Genomic DNA, 19,270 nt, shown 5'->3' on the forward strand with positions numbered 1-19,270 from the left:
TTCCAACGGAAAATGTGCGATCAGATCGTGTTGTCGGAAAATCTGATCATGTGTTGGACTTTTTCCGTCGGAAAAAGTTTGAGAAATTTTCCGACAACAAAATCCGATCGTTTAAATTCTGATCGTGTGTAGACAATTCCGACGGACAAAATGCCACGCATGCTCAGAATAAATTCTGAGACAAAAGCCATTGGCTACTGCCCACTTTATAGTCCCATGATACGTGGTTTACGTCACCTCGTTCTGTACGATCGGATTTTCCAACAACTTTGTGCAACCGTGTGTATGCAAGACCAGTTTGGGCCAACATCTGTTTAAAAAAATCTGACGGATTTTGTCATCGGAATGTCCGACTGTGTGTACAGGGCATTAGAATTCATCCAGTTAAAGTTTATGTAAAGCCATTGTTTGTTTTACAAAGTGTAGGGAAGGGTTAGTACCTTAGCTAAGTTTTTATTGCGGTTAGTGTCCTCGCTGGTAGAAATGTACCTCTCTATTTGTCCCAGTGACCACTGGAACAGAGACGTGAAGTGAAGGAAAATTTTAAAATGTTCAGTTGTCATTGCAGCAAGAGGTAAGGGAAAAGCCTCCATTCCGTAACAACTCCCTATGATGGGAATTTGAATTTGTCTCTTTGGGAGATTTCCTCTCATTTCCTGCCCTATCGCTGGGACAGAAAGTAAAGGGGAAGCTTTGCAGCGGGACAGAGGCAGTCGGAAAAAAACTTTTGGGTTTTACATACAATTTAATATAAGCTTTCACAGCATAATCAGCTGGCTTTCCTTATCTGGAAATCACCCAGAACAGTGGTAGTTATATTAATGATATTTTGACAAATTCATGTAATTTAAAATTACCTGTCAAACATAATTACCCTTACCAGTTTTTGCAAGATTGGAAAAGGTTAAATTCCTAACATCCCCATTTTCATAAGTACGAAGTGAGCACACTCCGTTTAATTCGCCTGTAGTACTTCCATGTTTGCGTGCCTTGATCTGCTGACAAGTCTGTAAAATTATTTGAAAAAGGATAAGTTAAAGTATATTCAGTATATATGCTTTACCTGTGTAGCAAGGTCTCCAGCCTCCTTCAGTATAATGAGATCCTCCAGGGCCAGAGATAGCTGACATCCTTCTGTATGTGGTGGGTTCTGAGGCATAGTGGGTGCAATGTGGAAGTTATTGGGCGCCAGACACTTCTTGCATGAATGAATGCAAAAGAGATGTTTATTTCTCTTACAAGCTTTTATGGGGGGGGGTTAGGGCCAGGACACCCTTGAGTAGTTGCAAGTTCAATTAGTAGACTCAGAAACTTCAATAAGAGGACAGCCATGCAGGGAAAGGCCTCCAGCAAGAGGCCACGTGTGCATGTGCAGGCATGCTGTCTCTTATGGCAACAGTCTTTAACAGTTCCTAACAGAAACGTAACAGTTCCTTCACTTTCATTACAACTTCTCCTTGTAGTTCTTCAGCCCACTGAGCTCCTGGTCTCTCACTAGACCCTCTGATTCACAGCCACTGAATCCCTTGAGCTCCTCCAATCTTAAGGGTGGTATCTTCCTCAAGTGTCACCCCCGCTTCTCTGCTGGGTCCCTAGCTTGGCACTCCTGATACTTCTCAAGTTTCACCCCGCTGGCCTGCTCAGTCTCTGACTTGACACACAAGGCTACTCTGCAAGCTTCATCTCCGCTGGTTGGGTCCCTGACTTGATCACCGTCTGAAGTTTCCCGATTCTCCTCCGTTTCCGTTCGGTGAGAATGTGACTCCGGTATTTGCTTCAGTTACCCACTTTGGTCGCTGGTAATAAGGCAGATGATACCTTTGTGGCTACAGCTTCCCCCCTACTTCTGACCAGGACGGGTTCTCCGGCCGACAGAACCCTCACTCCTGGTTGGACTGCAAGCTGCAATCCCAACCCTGCGCTGCTCTCTCTTGCTTCTGGATAGGCCCTCAGACAGCCTAGCAGCCAGATGCCCCTGGAATAGGCACAATCTCTGACCTAGCAGCCCGTGGCAACACGACACACATCCACCCACTCTAACAGTCGACCAGGTGGACTGCTCCTGGCAAGAAAATTTGTGAGGAGCACCCCTGCCTAAACTCCAGGGTGCTACACCTGTTGCATTTTTATGCTCCATCCTCTCCTATTAATTACAAATTTCCTCTGATGGCTACATTCATTAATCATATGGTTGCCTCTTTAATACAAAAACTATTGTAAACCCCCTCCTAGTTACCAGTTAAACTGGCCATACATGGACCGAAACTTGACTGGTTCAGCAGAGACCGGTCCAATTTCAATCCATGTATGGACAGGCTGATTGCACACAAGTCGATCTATCCATCCTTGAAATTTTTTTCCAGAATGATCAGTGCATTTGAACAACATTGGTCCAGTCATTGAATGTACTGACATTTTTCATGTAAATGTTTGTAGGAATGTCCATTTGAAAATATACTAGTGCATTGCCAGCTTTACTCTCACTTAATTTCCTATAGACAATGAGATAAACCAGACGAGAAGTAATGGAACATCTATTACTCTATTAAAACTCTACTCTGCTTTTGCACTGCTTTCATAATCTGCCTGTTAGCACGTGGTTGGTGTGAGACCTACTGAAACATTTAAAAGAAAAAAATATGGTTTCTTTTAACTGTTACAGAAGTTAGTACTTCTGTTTTTAATCTATAGAGTCAAATCTGAAAATAATAATGAAAAACATTTTGTATGTGGCTTTCATTCTGGATTTTCCTTCCCTCTTCACTGTGATGCTGAATGATAATTGCATGGATGTACGTGCAAGGTGGTGTGAACGCTATGTGCATGTTTAGATTTTGTAATAACACTGCTATATTTAATGGGGTGACTGCAAGTCATAGCAAACTTTTGATGGACCTTACCACCACTTTCAGCTGAGCCTTTCCCCAGGATACCACTGGGAACAACTCTGACCCCATAGCAGCCCACACAGCTGTGGTAATTCCACCCATATCAATACTGCATGTGTATGCATACTGTTTTTAAAAAGACTCTGTTATTGAAAAAACACTAGAAAACTTGCAGGTAAGTTGGCAGGAATAACTGGGTGGCAGTGATTTAAAGAGGCCAGGCAAGATAACATCTTCTGGCAACTTTCTGATTTTATGTAATGAATAATGAACAGAACAGTAATGCGGTTACAAGGTGATCATATGTACAATGAGGCACTTTGCTGGCCAATAACAATATGAAAAATGTACAGGTGGCAATGTACTTGATGATTGTTCTTTTACAGGTCTCCATGTAGGTAGATGGAAGTAAGTAGAGGTCCTCTCAAGGGTTGTGAGTATCCCTATATAAGGTGCATGGAGCTAGGGCTCCTTTTTAGCAGTGAGACACCTAAAGATAGACTGCTTGCATAAGGGGCTCATGCTCTCCCCTTTGAGGAAGGGGCTGGGGAGGGGTTCTTGCAGCTAAATCTTAGGTTGGAGAATGGTACCGAATGAATGAAAAAGTCTGGGAAAGCAACCAGCAGAGAGAGAGAGAAGTTTGGCATGTCCCCTTGTTCTCTCCTTTTGGAAGAACTGGACAGCTTAGGAAGCTTACAGCCCTGGGACAGAGAGTGATTGAATTACAACAGCTGAGAGCCACAAGAGATCCAATGCCTGAATACGAATAAACAAATCAAGTAAAGCAGTTTCCTTTAACTAACTACAAACCTAAGTGTGATTATCTTTGTAGAAAAGTGCTTGTTACAGCCAATACCTGGACACAGGAGTGAGAAGTGTTTTGACTGGTGCAAACCTGACCTCTCAGGTCCTGAAAACTTGCATGTGGACCAGGTATGTCAGTATTCACAGGGGAGTGGGGGTTTACTATGTAAGGGCCAGGAGGATAGAAAGTCTAGGCCTCAGGCCACCATTCTTGCATGGGACAGAATTGGTTTGGGCTGATCATTTCATGATTCCCTGTAACCTGTATGTAGAGCTTTCTGTGAAGACCATGTGGAAATGGCTCAGGTACCACCCTACATCCTTGGCTGATAGAAAGTCGCCTCTCAACAGAGTGCTGTGCTGGTGATACAGATCACAGAAATGTGTCAGTCCAGATGCACACAGGAAAAGGGTCTTCCCCCTACTTACAGCAGTCTCCAGGGATTTTCTGGACTGTCCCTACACTGTCCCACCATAAAGATATCTTTTATCTTGACACTCATAACAGTCACTAGGCCTCTTATTTCAAGACCTGCAGCATGAAATATACATTCACCATCAGCTTCTTGTGTAATTCCCCTATCTAATGTTCAGAATGGGGGAGAGCCAAACACAGTCCCCCCCCCCATTCGATTCGCACCAGAACATGTGAACAGGCAAAAAATTTGTTTGAACACACGAACACCGTTAAAGTCTAAAGGACATGAACACGAATAATCAAAAGTGCTAATTTTAAAGGCTTATATGGATGATATTGTCATAAAAAGTGTTTGGGGACCTGGGTCCCGCCACAGGGGACATGTATCAATGTCAAAAAAAGTTTTAAAAATGGCCGTTTATTCGGGAGCAGTGATTTTAATAATGCTTAAAGTGAAACAATAAAAGTGTAATATTTCTTAAAATTTCGTACCTGGGGGTGTCTATAGTATGCCTGTAAAGGGGCGTATGTTTCCCGTGTTTACAACAGTCTGACAGCAAAATTACATTTCTAAAGGAAAAAAGTCATTTAAAACTACTCGCGGCTACAATGAATTGTCGGTCCGCAATACACATAAAAGTTCATTGATAAAAACGGCATGGGGATTTCCCCACATGGGGAACCCTGAACCAAAACCTTCAGGTCTGGTATGGATATTAAGGGGAACCCCGCGCCATTTTTCTTTTAAAAATGGCGTGGGGGTCCCCCTCAAAATCCATACCAGACCCTTTAGGTCTGATATGGATTTTAAGCAGGGCCGAGTACCAATTTTTTTTTTAAAATGGCGTGGTGTCCCCCTAAAAATCCATACCAGACCTTTATCCAAGCACGCAACCTGGCAGGCCACAGGAAAATAGGAGGGGCGAGAGAGTCCCCCCCCTCCTGAACCGTACCAGGCCACATGCCCTCAACATTGGGAGGGTGCTTTGGGGTAGCCCCCCAAAGTATCTTGTCCCCATGTTGACTGTGTTGTTGTGTGTACTATCAATGTGGGGTAGAACCAGCAAGTCTCATTGCTGGGGGAGAGGATCAGCCTTGTCTTTTGATACTTCCCGGCAGTACTGTGAGGGTTAATACAGACTCCAGTACAGTTTTGGCGTGCCGTGGCAACAAGAAGGCAGGCGCGACAGTTCCCAAACAACTTTAGCCAAAACTTTGTCAATGAAATCTTCAGGGATCTGCTGTACCAGTTTGTTGTCACCTATTTGGATGACATGCTCATTTTTTGGAAAATCTACTTGTCCACAGAAACCATGTGCACACTGAACTTCAGCGCCCTAGAAAGAATAATCTGTATGCCAAGCTGGAGAAATGCTCCTTTGAATGTTCTGAGGTCCAGTTTCTGGGATGCTTTGTCTCAAGTTTGGGTGTTCGCCATAACCAACTGGGCTCTTCCTGCTAGCCATGGCCACACAGCCACACAGCGCTTTCTTGGCTTCACAAAGAACTTTTGCTAAAACTTTGTCAATGAAATCTTCAGGGATTTGCTGTACCAGTTTGTTGTCATCTATTTGGATGACATTCTCATCTTTTTGGAAAATCTACTTGTCCACAGAAACCATGTGCACACTGAACTTCAGCGCCTTAGAAAGAATAATCTGTATGCCAAGCTGGAGAAATGTTCCTTTAAATGTTCTGAGGTCCTGTTTCTGGGATGCTTTGTCTCAAGTTTGGGTCTTCGCCATAACCAACTGGCCTCTTCCTGCTAGCCAAGGCCACACAGCGCTTTCTTGGCTTCACAAATTATTATAGGCAGTTCATTACTCTTACATTGCTGGGCCTGACGAAGGAGGATGTGAATGCCAAGGCCTGGTCTCCTGAGCTGTCTCTGCATTTCACGACCTGAAACAGGCCTTTGTTTCTGAACCTCTCTTGAGTAGACCTAATCCTGGGCACCCATTTTATATTGAAGTGGACGCTTCTTCAAAGGGGGTGGGAGTTGTGCTTCTTCAATCCTTTGAGAATAGACGTCAACCATGTGCGTTCTTCTCCAAAAAAAATTCTCAGGCAGAAAGAAATTATTCTATCGGGAACTTCTCACAATTAAATTAGAATTAGATGAGTGGCGTCATCTCTTGGAGGGTTCCGCTCACTCCATAACGATTTTTACTGCTCACAAGAATCTACAGTACCTACAGAATGCTAAATGCCTGAATCCCAGACAGGCCAGGTGGAGTCTTTTCTTTTCCCATTCTAATTTAACAATTATGTACAAACCTGGTCCCTGCAATGGTCGGGCTGATGCACTCTCTAGGTCATTTGACACTTTGGAACAAGGAGTTCACCTTTGAACCTGAGCCAATTGTTCTGACCTCATGCATTGTGCCCTTTCTACCACCCTGGAGTCAAAAATTCCTCCTAGCAAGACCTTCATCCCCACTGAGCTAAGAGCTAAGATCCTTCATTGGGGACATGATTCCAAGGAGGCAGGTCATGCTGGGTTCCTCCGATCCTTCTAGCTCATCAGTTGTCACTACTGGTGGCCTAATCTCTGATCAGATGTCAAAGACTATGTTAAGGCTTGTCATGTCTGTGCTCAGTCTAAATCCTCCACACAAGCCCCTTCTGATCTTCTCATGCCCTTGCCCATTCCTAAAGAAGACCTGGTCTCACATCGCCATGGATTTTATCACCAATCTCCCACTGTCAGAGAGTAATACGGTCATTTATGTGGTAATCAATTGGTTCTCCAAGATGGCTCATTTTCTTCCTCTTCTTGGTCTTCCTTCTGCTCCTGGGCCCTTGTGCTCACAATGCAAGGGCCGTCACTGCTTTAGTTCTCAATAAGTTCTCTCCCTACCGCAACCTTGCTCTCTGAGCATAATCAGGAGTATAAGGTTAGTCAAATTCTGGATTATCAGCTCTGTAGAGGCATTCTTCAGTACCTCATGCATTAGAAAGAGTTTGGTCTTGAGGAGAGGTCTTGAATCGCTGCATCTGAGATCTTTGCGCCTGGTCTGTTGAGATTTCATCTGAAGTTTCTCTTTAAGCCTGGGCCCAAGCTGGGGAGGGGGAGGCCTCGTAAGAGGGTGGGTACTGTGATGGATATGCAGTAATGTTTGTCTGTCAGCTAACCTCTTCATGTGTTCAGCTTAAGAAGCCAGCCACTCTCAACTGGCTGCTTAAGTAATCTCTCCTCAAAGCATGGCTCCACCCCAGCTCCTATCATATTAACCTGTGCACTGCAAGCCGGCCCTGCTGATAAATATTGTGTGTCTGGCTTCCGTTTGCTACTTGCTGTGTGTTCTATGTCTGATTCCTTACCGATCTTGGCTTGTTCTTGACTATCCTTACCTGCTTGTTGCCCGACCTTTGGCTATCCCCTGACTATCCTTACCTGCTTGTCCCGAACTTTGGCTATCTCCTGACTATCCTTTGTTTTCGCAATCTGCTGCTTCCTTTCTATCTCCCTGTAGTCTACCGTGAGCATGTGCTGGGAGGCCCTAGGGGTCCCGACCTGGAGCCAGACTGCAGCTAAATCCATCCCCACCACTAGAGCCCTCTGGTGAACATCCGCTTTGTTTTCAGGAGAGGTCCCTAGAAAAAAAGATATCAGCACTCCCTGGGCCCTAGCACGTCTGAGCTCCCCGCCCTTCATCCCGTGGACCATCTTCTGCCTGCTAAGGAACCTATGCAGCTGGGCTGGACCAGGCTAACCCCCGAAGAATGTGCTAGGTGCAGAACTCTGGGCTTGTGTAATTTCCTTGTGTAACCAGATCAACATTCATTTTCAGGAGAGGTCCCTAGAAAAAAGATGCCAGCACTCCCTGGGCCCCAGCCCGTCTGAGCTCCCCTCCCTTCATCCCGTGGAGCATCTTCTGGCTGCTAAGGAACCTATGCAGCTGGACCAGACCAGGCTAACCCCTAGAACGTGCTAGGCCCAGAACTCTGGGCTTGTGTCTCTATTGTGGGGGCAAGGGTCATTTTCGTAACTCCTGCTTGCTTCGAAAAATGCTTGGGTCTAATACATCTGTAAGGTGGAGTATTGGACCCAGAAACATCACCTTCTCGCCTTCTTCTTCTGGTGTTCATTCATGTAGGCGCTTCCCCTCAATCGATAATTGCATATCTGGATTCCAGGGCTGCTGGCAATTTTATGGATTGGAGAACTGCTTCTCCCATGAAGCTTACCCTTTCACCCCTCACTACGCCACTGGTAGTCTCAGCAATTGATGGCACTGTTCTCCCAGGGGGCCTTATCCGCTTCCTGACTCTACCTATTAAGATGTCTGTAGGGATATTCCACCAGGAGTGGATATCCTTCCTCATTCTACCCAAGGCCTCTACCCCCATTGTATTGACTCCTGACTATCCTTTGTTGTCGCAATATGCTGCTTCCTCTCTACCTCCCTGTAGTCTACCGTGAGCGTGAGCTGGGAGGTCCTAGGTGTCGCGACCTGGAGCCAGACAGCAGCTAAATCCATCCCCACCATTAGGGGCCTCTGGTGAACACCCACTGGCTCTTAGATTCCACTCCCTGGGAAATATCATGCTCTAGCTCCCAGTGTCATCCATGTTGGTACTACAGAGTACCTACTCTCCTACCTTGCCCCCTACCCGGAACTGTTGGAGCATGTATATATAGTAAAACTGCTATAGGGCGGACTTGAAGAAAAATGGGGCTGCCCCTGCAATGCAATCATTAAATTCTTGTTTTTGTCTACAGGAACAAAAAACTGTTTTATTTACCTTATCCATAGTTTCTGCAGGCTTTCTCCCAGCTACATGATCAGTCCCCCGAAGTTCTTTCTCTTCTTCCCTCCTTCAGCACTCTGACATCATCACATACAATGCAGGTCCAGCAGTTCTGCATTGTAAATGGGGAAAAGTGCCATGTGCAGGCAGAGCGGGGGATGAGGTAAAACTGCTTTAGACTAAAACAAGCCCCAATGCAAGGCCACTTCGCATTTTACCAAGAGTTTTTAACAAACTTACCAGAGTACTATCTGAACTTCTGGCTTGTGACACAGTTGGATATGGTACACCTTGGACTACTTTACCTTGCCCTAGAATGTGATAAAAGATATATTTCTCAAAATACAAGAATTATTGTCAATAAAATATATCATCTAACCTAACAAGCTAAGAGAGATCTATTGTTTAGGGAGGGGTCTATTGTTTCTTGTTACCATTAACAAATGCCATATAAATTCCATAGTACCACAAAATGCTACTTGGCTCTGTATTCTCTAAAAGGGGCAGTATTGGGAGGTCAGTTAGGGATGGAACCAGTGGCAGCTGGTGAAGTTTTAGGATGGGGGGGCCTGACCCCGCCCTTCCTTTTTGACCCCTCTCGCTTGGTGAAAATGGGCAGGGTTTCAGCAAAATAGTGGGCGTGGCTCTTAGGTGGTGTGGTTAGCATCTAAGATGAATGAGGGATGGAGAGAGAGGGATGGAGGGACAACAGGCCCAGAACCTACACAACAATAGAAATATGTGTAATCTGGAAAGCCATGCCTGTGTCCACCAAATGCAGCCTTGCCTGTGTCCCCCAAATGCAGCCATGCCTGTGTCCCCCAAATGCAGCCATGCTTGTGTCCTCCAAATGCAGCCTTGCCTGTGTCCTCCAAATGCAGCCTTGTCTGTGTCCCCCAAATGCAGCACAGCGGTACTTACCTTGCTGTGTGTTGTCCTCTCCAGCTGTGTCTCCTTCCACAGCGGCAATGGAGAGGTCTGTCCTCTCATACTTCCTGTTTCCTCTATCCCGGGCGTAATGGGAGAAAGAATCCAGGAAGTGACATCAAACTGAGATGTCAATCAAACCGCCCGGCCGTAGTAATAGATACTACGAGTGCCAGGCGAAAGCTACTCGGCGCTTCAGAAAGCGCCACAAGGCGGGCTAAACGCCCATGTGCCCCCTATGGATGGGATGCCACTGCATGGAACCAAGGGGCACTGCTCAGAGGTGGGTAGGGTAGCAGAGACAAGGGGTAACTTGGAAGGGGGGGGAGTACCTGCACCTATAAAAAAAAGCCATATATATATATATATATATATATATATATATATATATATATATATATTATACACTATATTGTCAAAACTATTGGGAAGCCTGCCTTTACATGCATATGAACTTTAATGGCATCCCAAGACATGGATGAGCGAGTTTGGGGTGGAGGAACTTGACTGACCTGCACAGAGCCCTGACTTCAACCCAATAGAACACCTTTAAGATGAATTAGAGTGGAGACTGTGAGCCAGGCCTTCTCGTCCACATCAGTGCCTGACCTTACAAATGTGCTCCTGGAAGAATGGTCAAACATTCCCATAGGCACACTCCTAAACCTTGTGGACAGACTTCCCAGAAGAGTTGAAGCTGTTATAGCTGCAAAGGGTGGGCCAACTCAATATTGAACCCTACGGACTAAGACTAGGATGCAAGTTCATGAGCGTTTAAAGGTAGGTGTCCCAATACTTTTGGTAATATAGTGTATATCTACATATACTGGGCTTGGGTAAGAAGGTTAGGTTATTGTAAAAAGATTTTTTAAATAACCCTCCTATTTAGCTTTTAAATCAGTTTTAGCTTAAAATGTATATTTGCTTATTATATAAAATTACAAATTGTCTAACATTTTTAGGGCGGAGAGCTAGCATAGCCCTATCTCCATCAGCATGTATCCAAATGAACCTCGTGTCAGCACTGAGGCATTATGGGGTTGGTAGTTTAAATGCCGACTTGGAAGGCTTTGCACATGCTCACTGCTTCCACCTATGGCTGTCCGCATCGAGCCGGTGACGTCAGACGCTGGCTCGATGGATGGGGGATACAAAAGGCAGCGCTGTCACTTCATCTGTAGTGCAGGTTCAGCACAGATACTACCGCCACGCTGACTTTCCCTTTGGTAAATATACTTTTTTTAGTTGAACTTCATACTGTTACAACACTGTTTCTCATCTTTCTATACCCATATCTACTCATCCTTTTTTTTTATTCGCTTGTAGGTTCAGCAAGCCTGGCAGTGGCAGCATACCGCTGCACTCTGTAATCTACAAAATACCACACTGAATCAATTGATTCTTTCTTTGTAATCTGTTGCATTTGTACTGCACCAATATTATCATATGGAATTAACTCTTCCATCTTTGACTCTAACTGCAGGTAAAAATAATTTTTATTCCTTTCGCTTTCTTTAACAATATATTGGTAGTATACCCCCAGCAGCCACCTTTTACAAGCTACCAATCAAGCGTAATTAAAATCAATTGTTTTATTCCTTTGATAATGAGTATCTCATGTTCTACTATGGAGGCTTGTTTTTCAGCCCCAATTCCCTCTTATAATTTAGGGATTGATATCAGTTACCCTTTTTGTTACAAACTAACATTTTTCAATACCTGTGCTGGATTTGCAAACTTGGTACTTATCTCTGGATTTTGTTTTTGATCTTTGTAGCGCTTGTCTACCTCCATCTATGCCCTGCGTGGGGCTGGGTTGCTTTTAGCATTTGATCCTGTCACCCAATTCTTGCCACCTATTTCACCATCTATTGGCTTGTGGGTTGCGATGCCGGGAATGATTATACCTGGGTAAGCATAGTACCTCCTTGGACTGAGCAAATTGAGACCAATTTCATACTTAATGTTCTGAAATTTATGTGTATCCAATTGTATGGCATAAATGTATTTTCTGTATTCTTAAACCTTTTTTTGTGTTTATGTTCATGTTAGTTGCATACTCCCCTGAAGAAGCAAAAACGCGAAACATGTCGGGAGGACACATGATCATTCTCAGCAACTAACATTTTCAGGATCCCCTATACTTTGTGTCATGTAATCTTTTGTATAAAAAGTGTATTTGTTATTATATTTTTGCTATTTTGGTTTTTCCAAAATAATTTTAACATATTTCCAATATTAAAGCTATGAATTCTTTTTTAAGAAATCTCTGTTTCTTTATATAGTGTACCGTAAAAAAATCCCCTGCCCCCCCCCTTTTCCTATTCTTGGATACAATATTTATAGAATTATTAGGGGATGAGGTACCTTTAACAGTAATGTGTCTCTGGGATAGTGTGGACCAACTTATTTCTATTGTACTTATGCGTTTTAATACGCTTTTTGTCCTTAGGCCCACCTCCCTGTGACACGGCAACTCTTTGTAATGATGATAAAAAAAAAAAAATTTTCTTTGTTCCTCGGTATTTTTTGTATTTATTTTTATTAATCAATAAAATTGTATTTCCCCTTTCCCCCTTCTCCTCCCAAACTTCCCCTTTCCCTTTTGTTTCCTTCTCTCTCTCCCCTGGGTCCATGGCGGCTTTCAGCGGCGAGGCCTGGGAGGGCCTAATGAACAAAGCCTCTGATCTCCAAAAGAACAGTGAACCATCGGATAAGGATCTTGATCTAGCTCTGCAATATTTGCAACGCCTCTTGGAACGTAAGGTTAGAATTTTTTGGCACAGAAAGTTCTTTCACAAATACATTGATCAACAAATTGTGCCTTTTGGCCTTAGAATACAAATATTCCCCAATTTAAATAAAATTGACAATCTCATCAAGCAAAAATGGGAAGAAAACCTACAAACGTGTTCGATAGCAATGATGACTTTATTAGCCATCCAATACTCGCATGATATCGACCTGATAGATAATTCCATTAAAAAATGGTACGATGAATATGCTAAAATAACCTCCACTCCCAAATTTAAACGTAAGGAATCTGAATTATCCAAACACATTGAGAATTATACCTTAGAGATAATACGCTTAAAACAAAATAAACTTACACGTGATAGCAATTCCTACTCGAATGGTTCGGCATACAAATGGCCAACAGATGGAAAAAATAAAAATAAATTCTTTAGAGCATCACGCCCCTCCAACAGGAGGGACTATAATGATGATGAAACTAGATCGAGTGTTTCATCAACCTCTTTTCCATCCAATCATTCCACAATTTATCGTGACTTATCTGGAGACAGACTCCCAAAGAGGAGAAAAAGCGATTCGGAGGGCGCCGCTATGGCAGCACCCAACCAACACCTCAGTACCCCTTTACCACCTCGAACTCATCCTATTTCCAACCATGTCCCTGTTCGTCCTCTAATGATGTTTCATCACCCACCACCACCCCCACCTCTCATCACTCCCACCCCCAGTAACACATCCTTGTCCATCTCCACCTCCAGTAACACTTCTATGTCTACCACTCTCACGTCTTCCTTCACTAAATCAGCTCCTTTGACATCATCCCTACCCATCACCAACACCAATGACATCATCATTTCACCTAGTGGTGCTCCCCTACCGGCGGACCTCCGAATCGCCCCTATTTTTTTAGGGAAAGAACCCCCTCAACCACCCAATACCTAACCCAATCTCCTTCTACTAACCCAGAATCCAATTCAGGGAATGAATTATCTATAGTCAACTTATCGTCTTACGTGCTCACGAGTCATGAACTCGATGTTCTGAAACTAGGACTGACCTTCTGCCCTGATTCAAGCTCGGACAAATTCTCTCTGATAAAGGATATACATCTATTTGCACGAAAACTGATATTTAGAACCTTTTTCCATAAGCCCAATCAACCTACTGTACAAATAAATACATCAGAACTCACCAATGAGGTAAATAGTGCTGATCAACAAGCCCTCTCCAATTTGATGGATTTATGGGAAGAGGGCCAAGTACCCCCTGATGATGAGATGACCATCTCTTCCACTGGTTTATCGGTACAGTCAGTTTCTTTCCCTCCTCTAGAAATGTTCAAACCTAAGTCAACAAACTTTCCACTCCTAAATACAAATCCAAATATTTGGGCTTTTACCCAACAAGTTTGCCAGGCAATCGAACAGACGCATTTTCCATTGACCAAGAAACATAATCTAACGCATAATCAATTGACGGTATTAAAACAACTTAAAACTAATCCTAATATAGTCATAAAACCTGCGGATAAAGGTGGAAACATCGTAATTATGAATACCTCACAATATCTTACTATGTGTAATAAGATTCTTCAAAACTCTGATTGGTATCGACCAATTTCTGTGTCTTTAATCTCTCATTTTGACACACAATATCGTTCGATTATCTTTAATGCATACAAATCAGGTACTATAGACAAAGGCACATGGAACTTTCTAAATTCTAAAGATCCGAAAGTTGCTACTTTCTATGCCCTTCCGAAGGTGCACAAATCTCTAACTGACCCTCCGGGACGTCCCATCATCTCCAGCTGTGATAGTTTGACAGAAAATGCAAGTAGCCTTGTAGATAAACACCTTACACCGCACGTCATTTCCCTTTTTTCCTATGTAAAGGATACCATCGATCTTCTAAAGATACTCGAGGGTATCAGCCTACCGGCACAGTCCTGGTTGGTTTCCATCGACGTGGAATGTTTGTACAACGCTATACCACATACCAAAGGCTTACAAATAATACGCTCCTATTTGCAAGAAAGAGGTTCAAACTTCTTTGCTTACAACGAATTTGTTATGAAGCTATTGGATTTTATTTTGAAGCACAACGTATTTCAATTTAACCAATCCCACTACCTCCAGGTGCAGGGGGTTGCGATGGGGACTAAATGTGCCCCATCGTATGCCAACCTGTACCTGGGGGGGTGGGAAAAAGATACCTTCGCACGTGAAGACCTTGTCCCTTTTCTAAGTAACATCACAGCCTGGTACAGGTACATTGATGATATTTTATTTTTTTGGTCTGGATCAGAATCAGATTTGTTGCTCTTTTTCAATTTACTTTCTGTGAATCCATTCAATTTAAAGTTTACGTTGAATTACAGTCAAAACTCTATTGAATTTTTGGACTTAACCATTAAAATTGATGCCACTGGACATGTATATTCTGCCTTATACAGAAAGCCCACTGCAGGCAATACAGTCTTGCATGCGACAAGCTTTCATCCAAAACCTCTCCTTAAGAGCATCCCCTATAGCCAGTATTTAAGGGCCAAACGTAATTGCAGTACTGACTCTGACTTTAAGATTGCAGCCAATGACTTATATAATAGACTCAGAGCACGTGGATACAGTCATGTATCTCTGAAAAAATCATATAATAGAGTAAAAAATAAAGATAGGACTTCCCTTCTCTTCTCTAATAAACAAAAAAATTTTGATAATAAAGTACGTATAATTACCAAATACTCTAACCAACATCATTCTTTCCGTGCTATAATTAATAAGTTCTGGCCTCTTCTAAAAGCCGACTCCATTGTTAATCAGTACATAAACGATGTACCATCAATCACCTATATGAGACCTCAATCACTCAAGGACAGCTTAGTTAGAAGTCACTTTCAGGACTCCTCAGGTGAAACTAAACCTAAATATCCAGGCACTTATTCATGCGGGCAATGTGACATGTGTCCTTATATATATAATTCTCGAAAGATCAGACTGCCAAATGGCAACCTGTTTGTTTCGAAATTCCACGTTACATGCTCCACTCCAGGCGTTGTGTATTTGGCCCAATGCCGTTGTGGAGGATTTTACGTGGGTAAAACCAAAAGACTATTTTCTATCCGCATAAAAGACCACATCAAACCCATTCTCAATAAAAAAATTATTACAGCCATAAGCAGGCACATAGGCACCCATCATGCCTTTGACCCCAACTGGATACGATTTTCAGCCCTGGCCCATATACCTCTAAACTCAAGAGGTGGCTCAGTGGACAAGCTTCTCTTACAAACTGAAGCCAAGTGGATCTTTATCCTAAAAGCCACAAAATACCCTGGTTTCAATGAAAATATAAGCTACAGATCTTTTCTATAGCTAATCTCTGTTTCTTTGTTTCATGAACCCTCATACCTCAGCTGTGAGCCCCCGTGGAGCCTGGCATGAAGAGAGAGAAGTGATATCCCTTTTTTCCCCTTTTTGTTTATCCTTTCCCCCCTCCCTCTATTCCTCCTACCCTCTCCCCAATTTATTTGGTTTTCTATTTGTTTTTTATTATTTTTTTATTTTATTTTTATTTTTATTTTTCTTTATTGATATGTTTATGTTATATTTAAAAATATCTCTGTACATCAAAAAATGTCATTTCTAATTACTATTAACGCTGTACAGGTAACATATACCGTTCAATGTCTCGCTATGCTTGGCCCAAGGTGGGTTTCATGGTTTGCACACTTGGGGATCTCTGTTGCTCTCTATGAGTCCCACCCACATTGAGGAGCTTTGCTTTTTCCCTCCTTCCCTACACCGCATTCCTAAGCCTTACTATTTTGTGATTTGGGACCGGATCCTCTGTTTTTTATCTTCCCTTGCTCCAAGTATGCAAGGGCATATGGACACCCAAGGGCGCCGCTGGGTCATATCCCCAGGCGGCTCCCGATTTGAGGTGGAAGGGAGCATGTAATCCCCTCAAGGGTTAAAAGCCATGACAATCGTCGTTTTATCTGCCCTCTATGCAGGCTTGTGTCTTCCCGCCCCCTTAAGGGCGGAGAGCTAGCATAGCCCTATCTCCATCAGCATGTATCCAAATGAACCTCGTGTCAGCACTGAGGCATTATGGGGTTGGTAGTTTAAATGCCGACTTGGAAGGCTTTGCACATGCTCACTGCTTCCACCTATGGCTGTCCGCATCGAGCCGGTGACGTCAGACGCCGGCTCGATGGATGGGGGATACAAAAGGCAGCGCTGTCACTTCATCTGTAGTGCAGGTTCAGCACAGATACTACCGCCACGCTGACTTTCCCTTTGGTAAATATACTTTTTTTAGTTGAACTTCATACTGTTACAACACTGTTTCTCATCTTTCTATACCCATATCTACTCATCCTTTTTTTTTTATTCGCTTGTAGGTTCAGCAAGCCTGGCAGTGGCAGCATACCGCTGCACTCTGTAATTTACAAAATACCACACTGAATCAATTGATTCTTTCTTTGTAATCTGTTGCATTTGTACTGCACCAATATTATCATATGGAATTAACTCTTCCATCTTTGACTCTAACTGCAGGTAAAAATAATTTTTATTCCTTTCGCTTTCTTTAACAATATATTGGTAGTATACCCCCAGCAGCCACCTTTTACAAGCTACCAATCAAGCGTAATTAAAATCAATTGTTTTATTCCTTTGATAATGAGTATCTCATGTTCTACTATGGAGGCTTGTTTTTCAGCCCCAATTCCCTCTTATAATTTAGGGATTGATATCAGTTACCCTTTTTGTTACAAACTAACATTTTTCAATACCTGTGCTGGATTTGCAAACTTGGTACTTATCTCTGGATTTTGTTTTTGATCTTTGTAGCGCTTGTCTACCTCCATCTATGCCCTGCGTGGGGCTGGGTTGCTTTTAGCATTTGATCCTGTCACCCAATTCTTGCCACCTATTTCACCATCTATTGGCTTGTGGGTTGCGATGCCGGGAATGATTATACCTGGGTAAGCATAGTACCTCCTTGGACTGAGCAAATTGAGACCAATTTCATACTTAATGTTCTGAAATTTATGTGTATCCAATTGTATGGCATAAATGTATTTTCTGTATTCTTAAACCTTTTTTTGTGTTTATGTTCATGTTAGTTGCATACTCCCCTGAAGAAGCAAAAACGCGAAACATGTCGGGAGGACACATGATCATTCTCAGCAACTAACATTTTCAGGATCCCCTATACTTTGTGTCATGTAATCTTTTGTATAAAAAGTGTATTTGTTATTATATTTTTGCTATTTTGGTTTTTCCAAAATAATTTTAACATATTTCCAATATTAAAGCTATGAATTCTTTTTTAAGAAATCTCTGTTTCTTTATATAGTGTACCGTAAAAAAATCCCCTGCCCCCCCCCTTTTCCTATTCTTGGATACAATAATTAATGGTGGGAGGACTTTTAGGTTTCCTTGAGGGTTTTTTTCTGAGAAACAATACACGTACCTGCCAAATTTTGTTTAGAAATTATGATAGGACTTTAAAGGGGTTATAAACCCTCAAGGTTTTTCACCTTAATGCATTCTGTGCATTAAGGTGAAAAATCTTTTGTAAGCTGCAACCCCCCAGAGCCCCCTTTTTACTTACCTGAACCCGATCGTTCTAGTGACGCAGATGAGCAGAGCAGCTCCAGCCGCTGTCTAGGGTCCTCATTGGCTGGATTGATAGCAGTGAGAGCATTGGCTCCCGCTGCTGTCAATCAACGCCAATGAGATGGGAGACGGGGGGCGGGACCGAGTTCTGCTATCTGTGTCAATGGACGCAGCAGCAGGACTCGGGAGTGTGCCAGTGCAAATGCCCCCAGGGAATGCGAGTCTTCATGGGGGTCACACGAGAAGAGGAGGAGCCAGGAGCTGGGGGACCCCAGAATAAGAGGATCGGGGGCCCTTCTGTGCAAAACACTTGCACAGAGGAGGTAAGTATGACATGTTTTTTATAAAAAAAAAAATAAACAAACCTTTACAACCCCTTTAATTGATGAGAAGAGTGTAATTTTCTGGCACCTGTTCAACAATATTCCATACCTGTCGCTGATAGAATGTTGTCCATTGTGCAGTCTAGAGTAGGATTACCATTATTTAGCACACATTTAAATATCCCTTCAAATTTCCTTTTCCCAAATTCTTCTAGCGGTGAAACAACATAAACTCTGCAAAAAGAAGAATCAATATTAATCAACATCAATCACAGAGAAGAAAATGCTTACAGTGAACGGGTGCTTTCTTCATGCAGGGCCAATTTCTGTCTATTGGTAGAAAAAAAACTTTGGTGAAAGTTGGCTGAAAAAGTCTGATCGTGTGTATGCAATACAAGTTCAGGGCCAACGCCCTTTGTACAGAAATCCGCGGGAAAGTTTGCGCAAAGTCTGATCGTGTGTATGAGGCATAACAGTTATTAGCATTCTTATATGAGCATACAGCATAGGAATAAAACCACATGTGACTATCATTAACAAAGACTGTTAAAAGGTGGTGGTGACCAAAAGAGAAATCTTCAACTAGAACCACTTAATAATGAATTCATGCCCTTGTTTACAGTAAGACTTGTTTATTCAGCTAAAATAAAGCAAATCATTTTGTTAAATTAAATAAGAATCCACAGAGTGGATATTTATGGGCTTAATGTAAAAAGTCTACCAGGGTAATTTTAACAGATCTGAAAAAAAATCAAGGAAGCTGATCGATTGCTA

At 42.8% G+C, this 19,270-nt stretch overlaps 1 protein-coding gene and 2 long non-coding RNA genes across 3 annotated transcripts in view; 2 read left to right on the forward strand and 1 right to left on the reverse strand.

Moving 5' to 3' along the window:
* ITGAE (integrin subunit alpha E) overlaps nucleotides 1–19,270 on the reverse strand; it is a 162,415-nt gene that overhangs the window by 117,089 nt on the left and 26,056 nt on the right. The window contains exons 3-5 of the mRNA XM_077480274.1: nucleotides 18,606–18,730; nucleotides 9,106–9,176; nucleotides 881–1,007 (exon numbers count right to left, since the gene is read on the reverse strand). Coding sequence (XP_077336400.1) covers nucleotides 881–1,007; nucleotides 9,106–9,176; nucleotides 18,606–18,730 — 323 coding nt within the window. The remainder of the gene's footprint in view (nucleotides 1–880; nucleotides 1,008–9,105; nucleotides 9,177–18,605; nucleotides 18,731–19,270) is intronic.
* Nucleotides 11,568–12,048, forward strand: LOC143981980 (uncharacterized). Its single transcript, XR_013274391.1, has 2 exons — nucleotides 11,568–11,703; nucleotides 11,845–12,048. It is a non-coding gene; the product is annotated as an uncharacterized LOC143981980 (long non-coding RNA).
* Nucleotides 17,401–17,881, forward strand: LOC143981981 (uncharacterized). The gene is made up of 2 exons (XR_013274392.1): nucleotides 17,401–17,536; nucleotides 17,678–17,881. It is a non-coding gene; the product is annotated as an uncharacterized LOC143981981 (long non-coding RNA).

This window comes from Lithobates pipiens, unplaced genomic scaffold, assembly GCF_037356315.1.
Source record: "Lithobates pipiens isolate NorthernLeopardFrog02 unplaced genomic scaffold, aLitPip1_a1.2 Scaffold_16, whole genome shotgun sequence".
Taxonomy (NCBI): domain Eukaryota; kingdom Metazoa; phylum Chordata; class Amphibia; order Anura; family Ranidae; genus Lithobates; species Lithobates pipiens.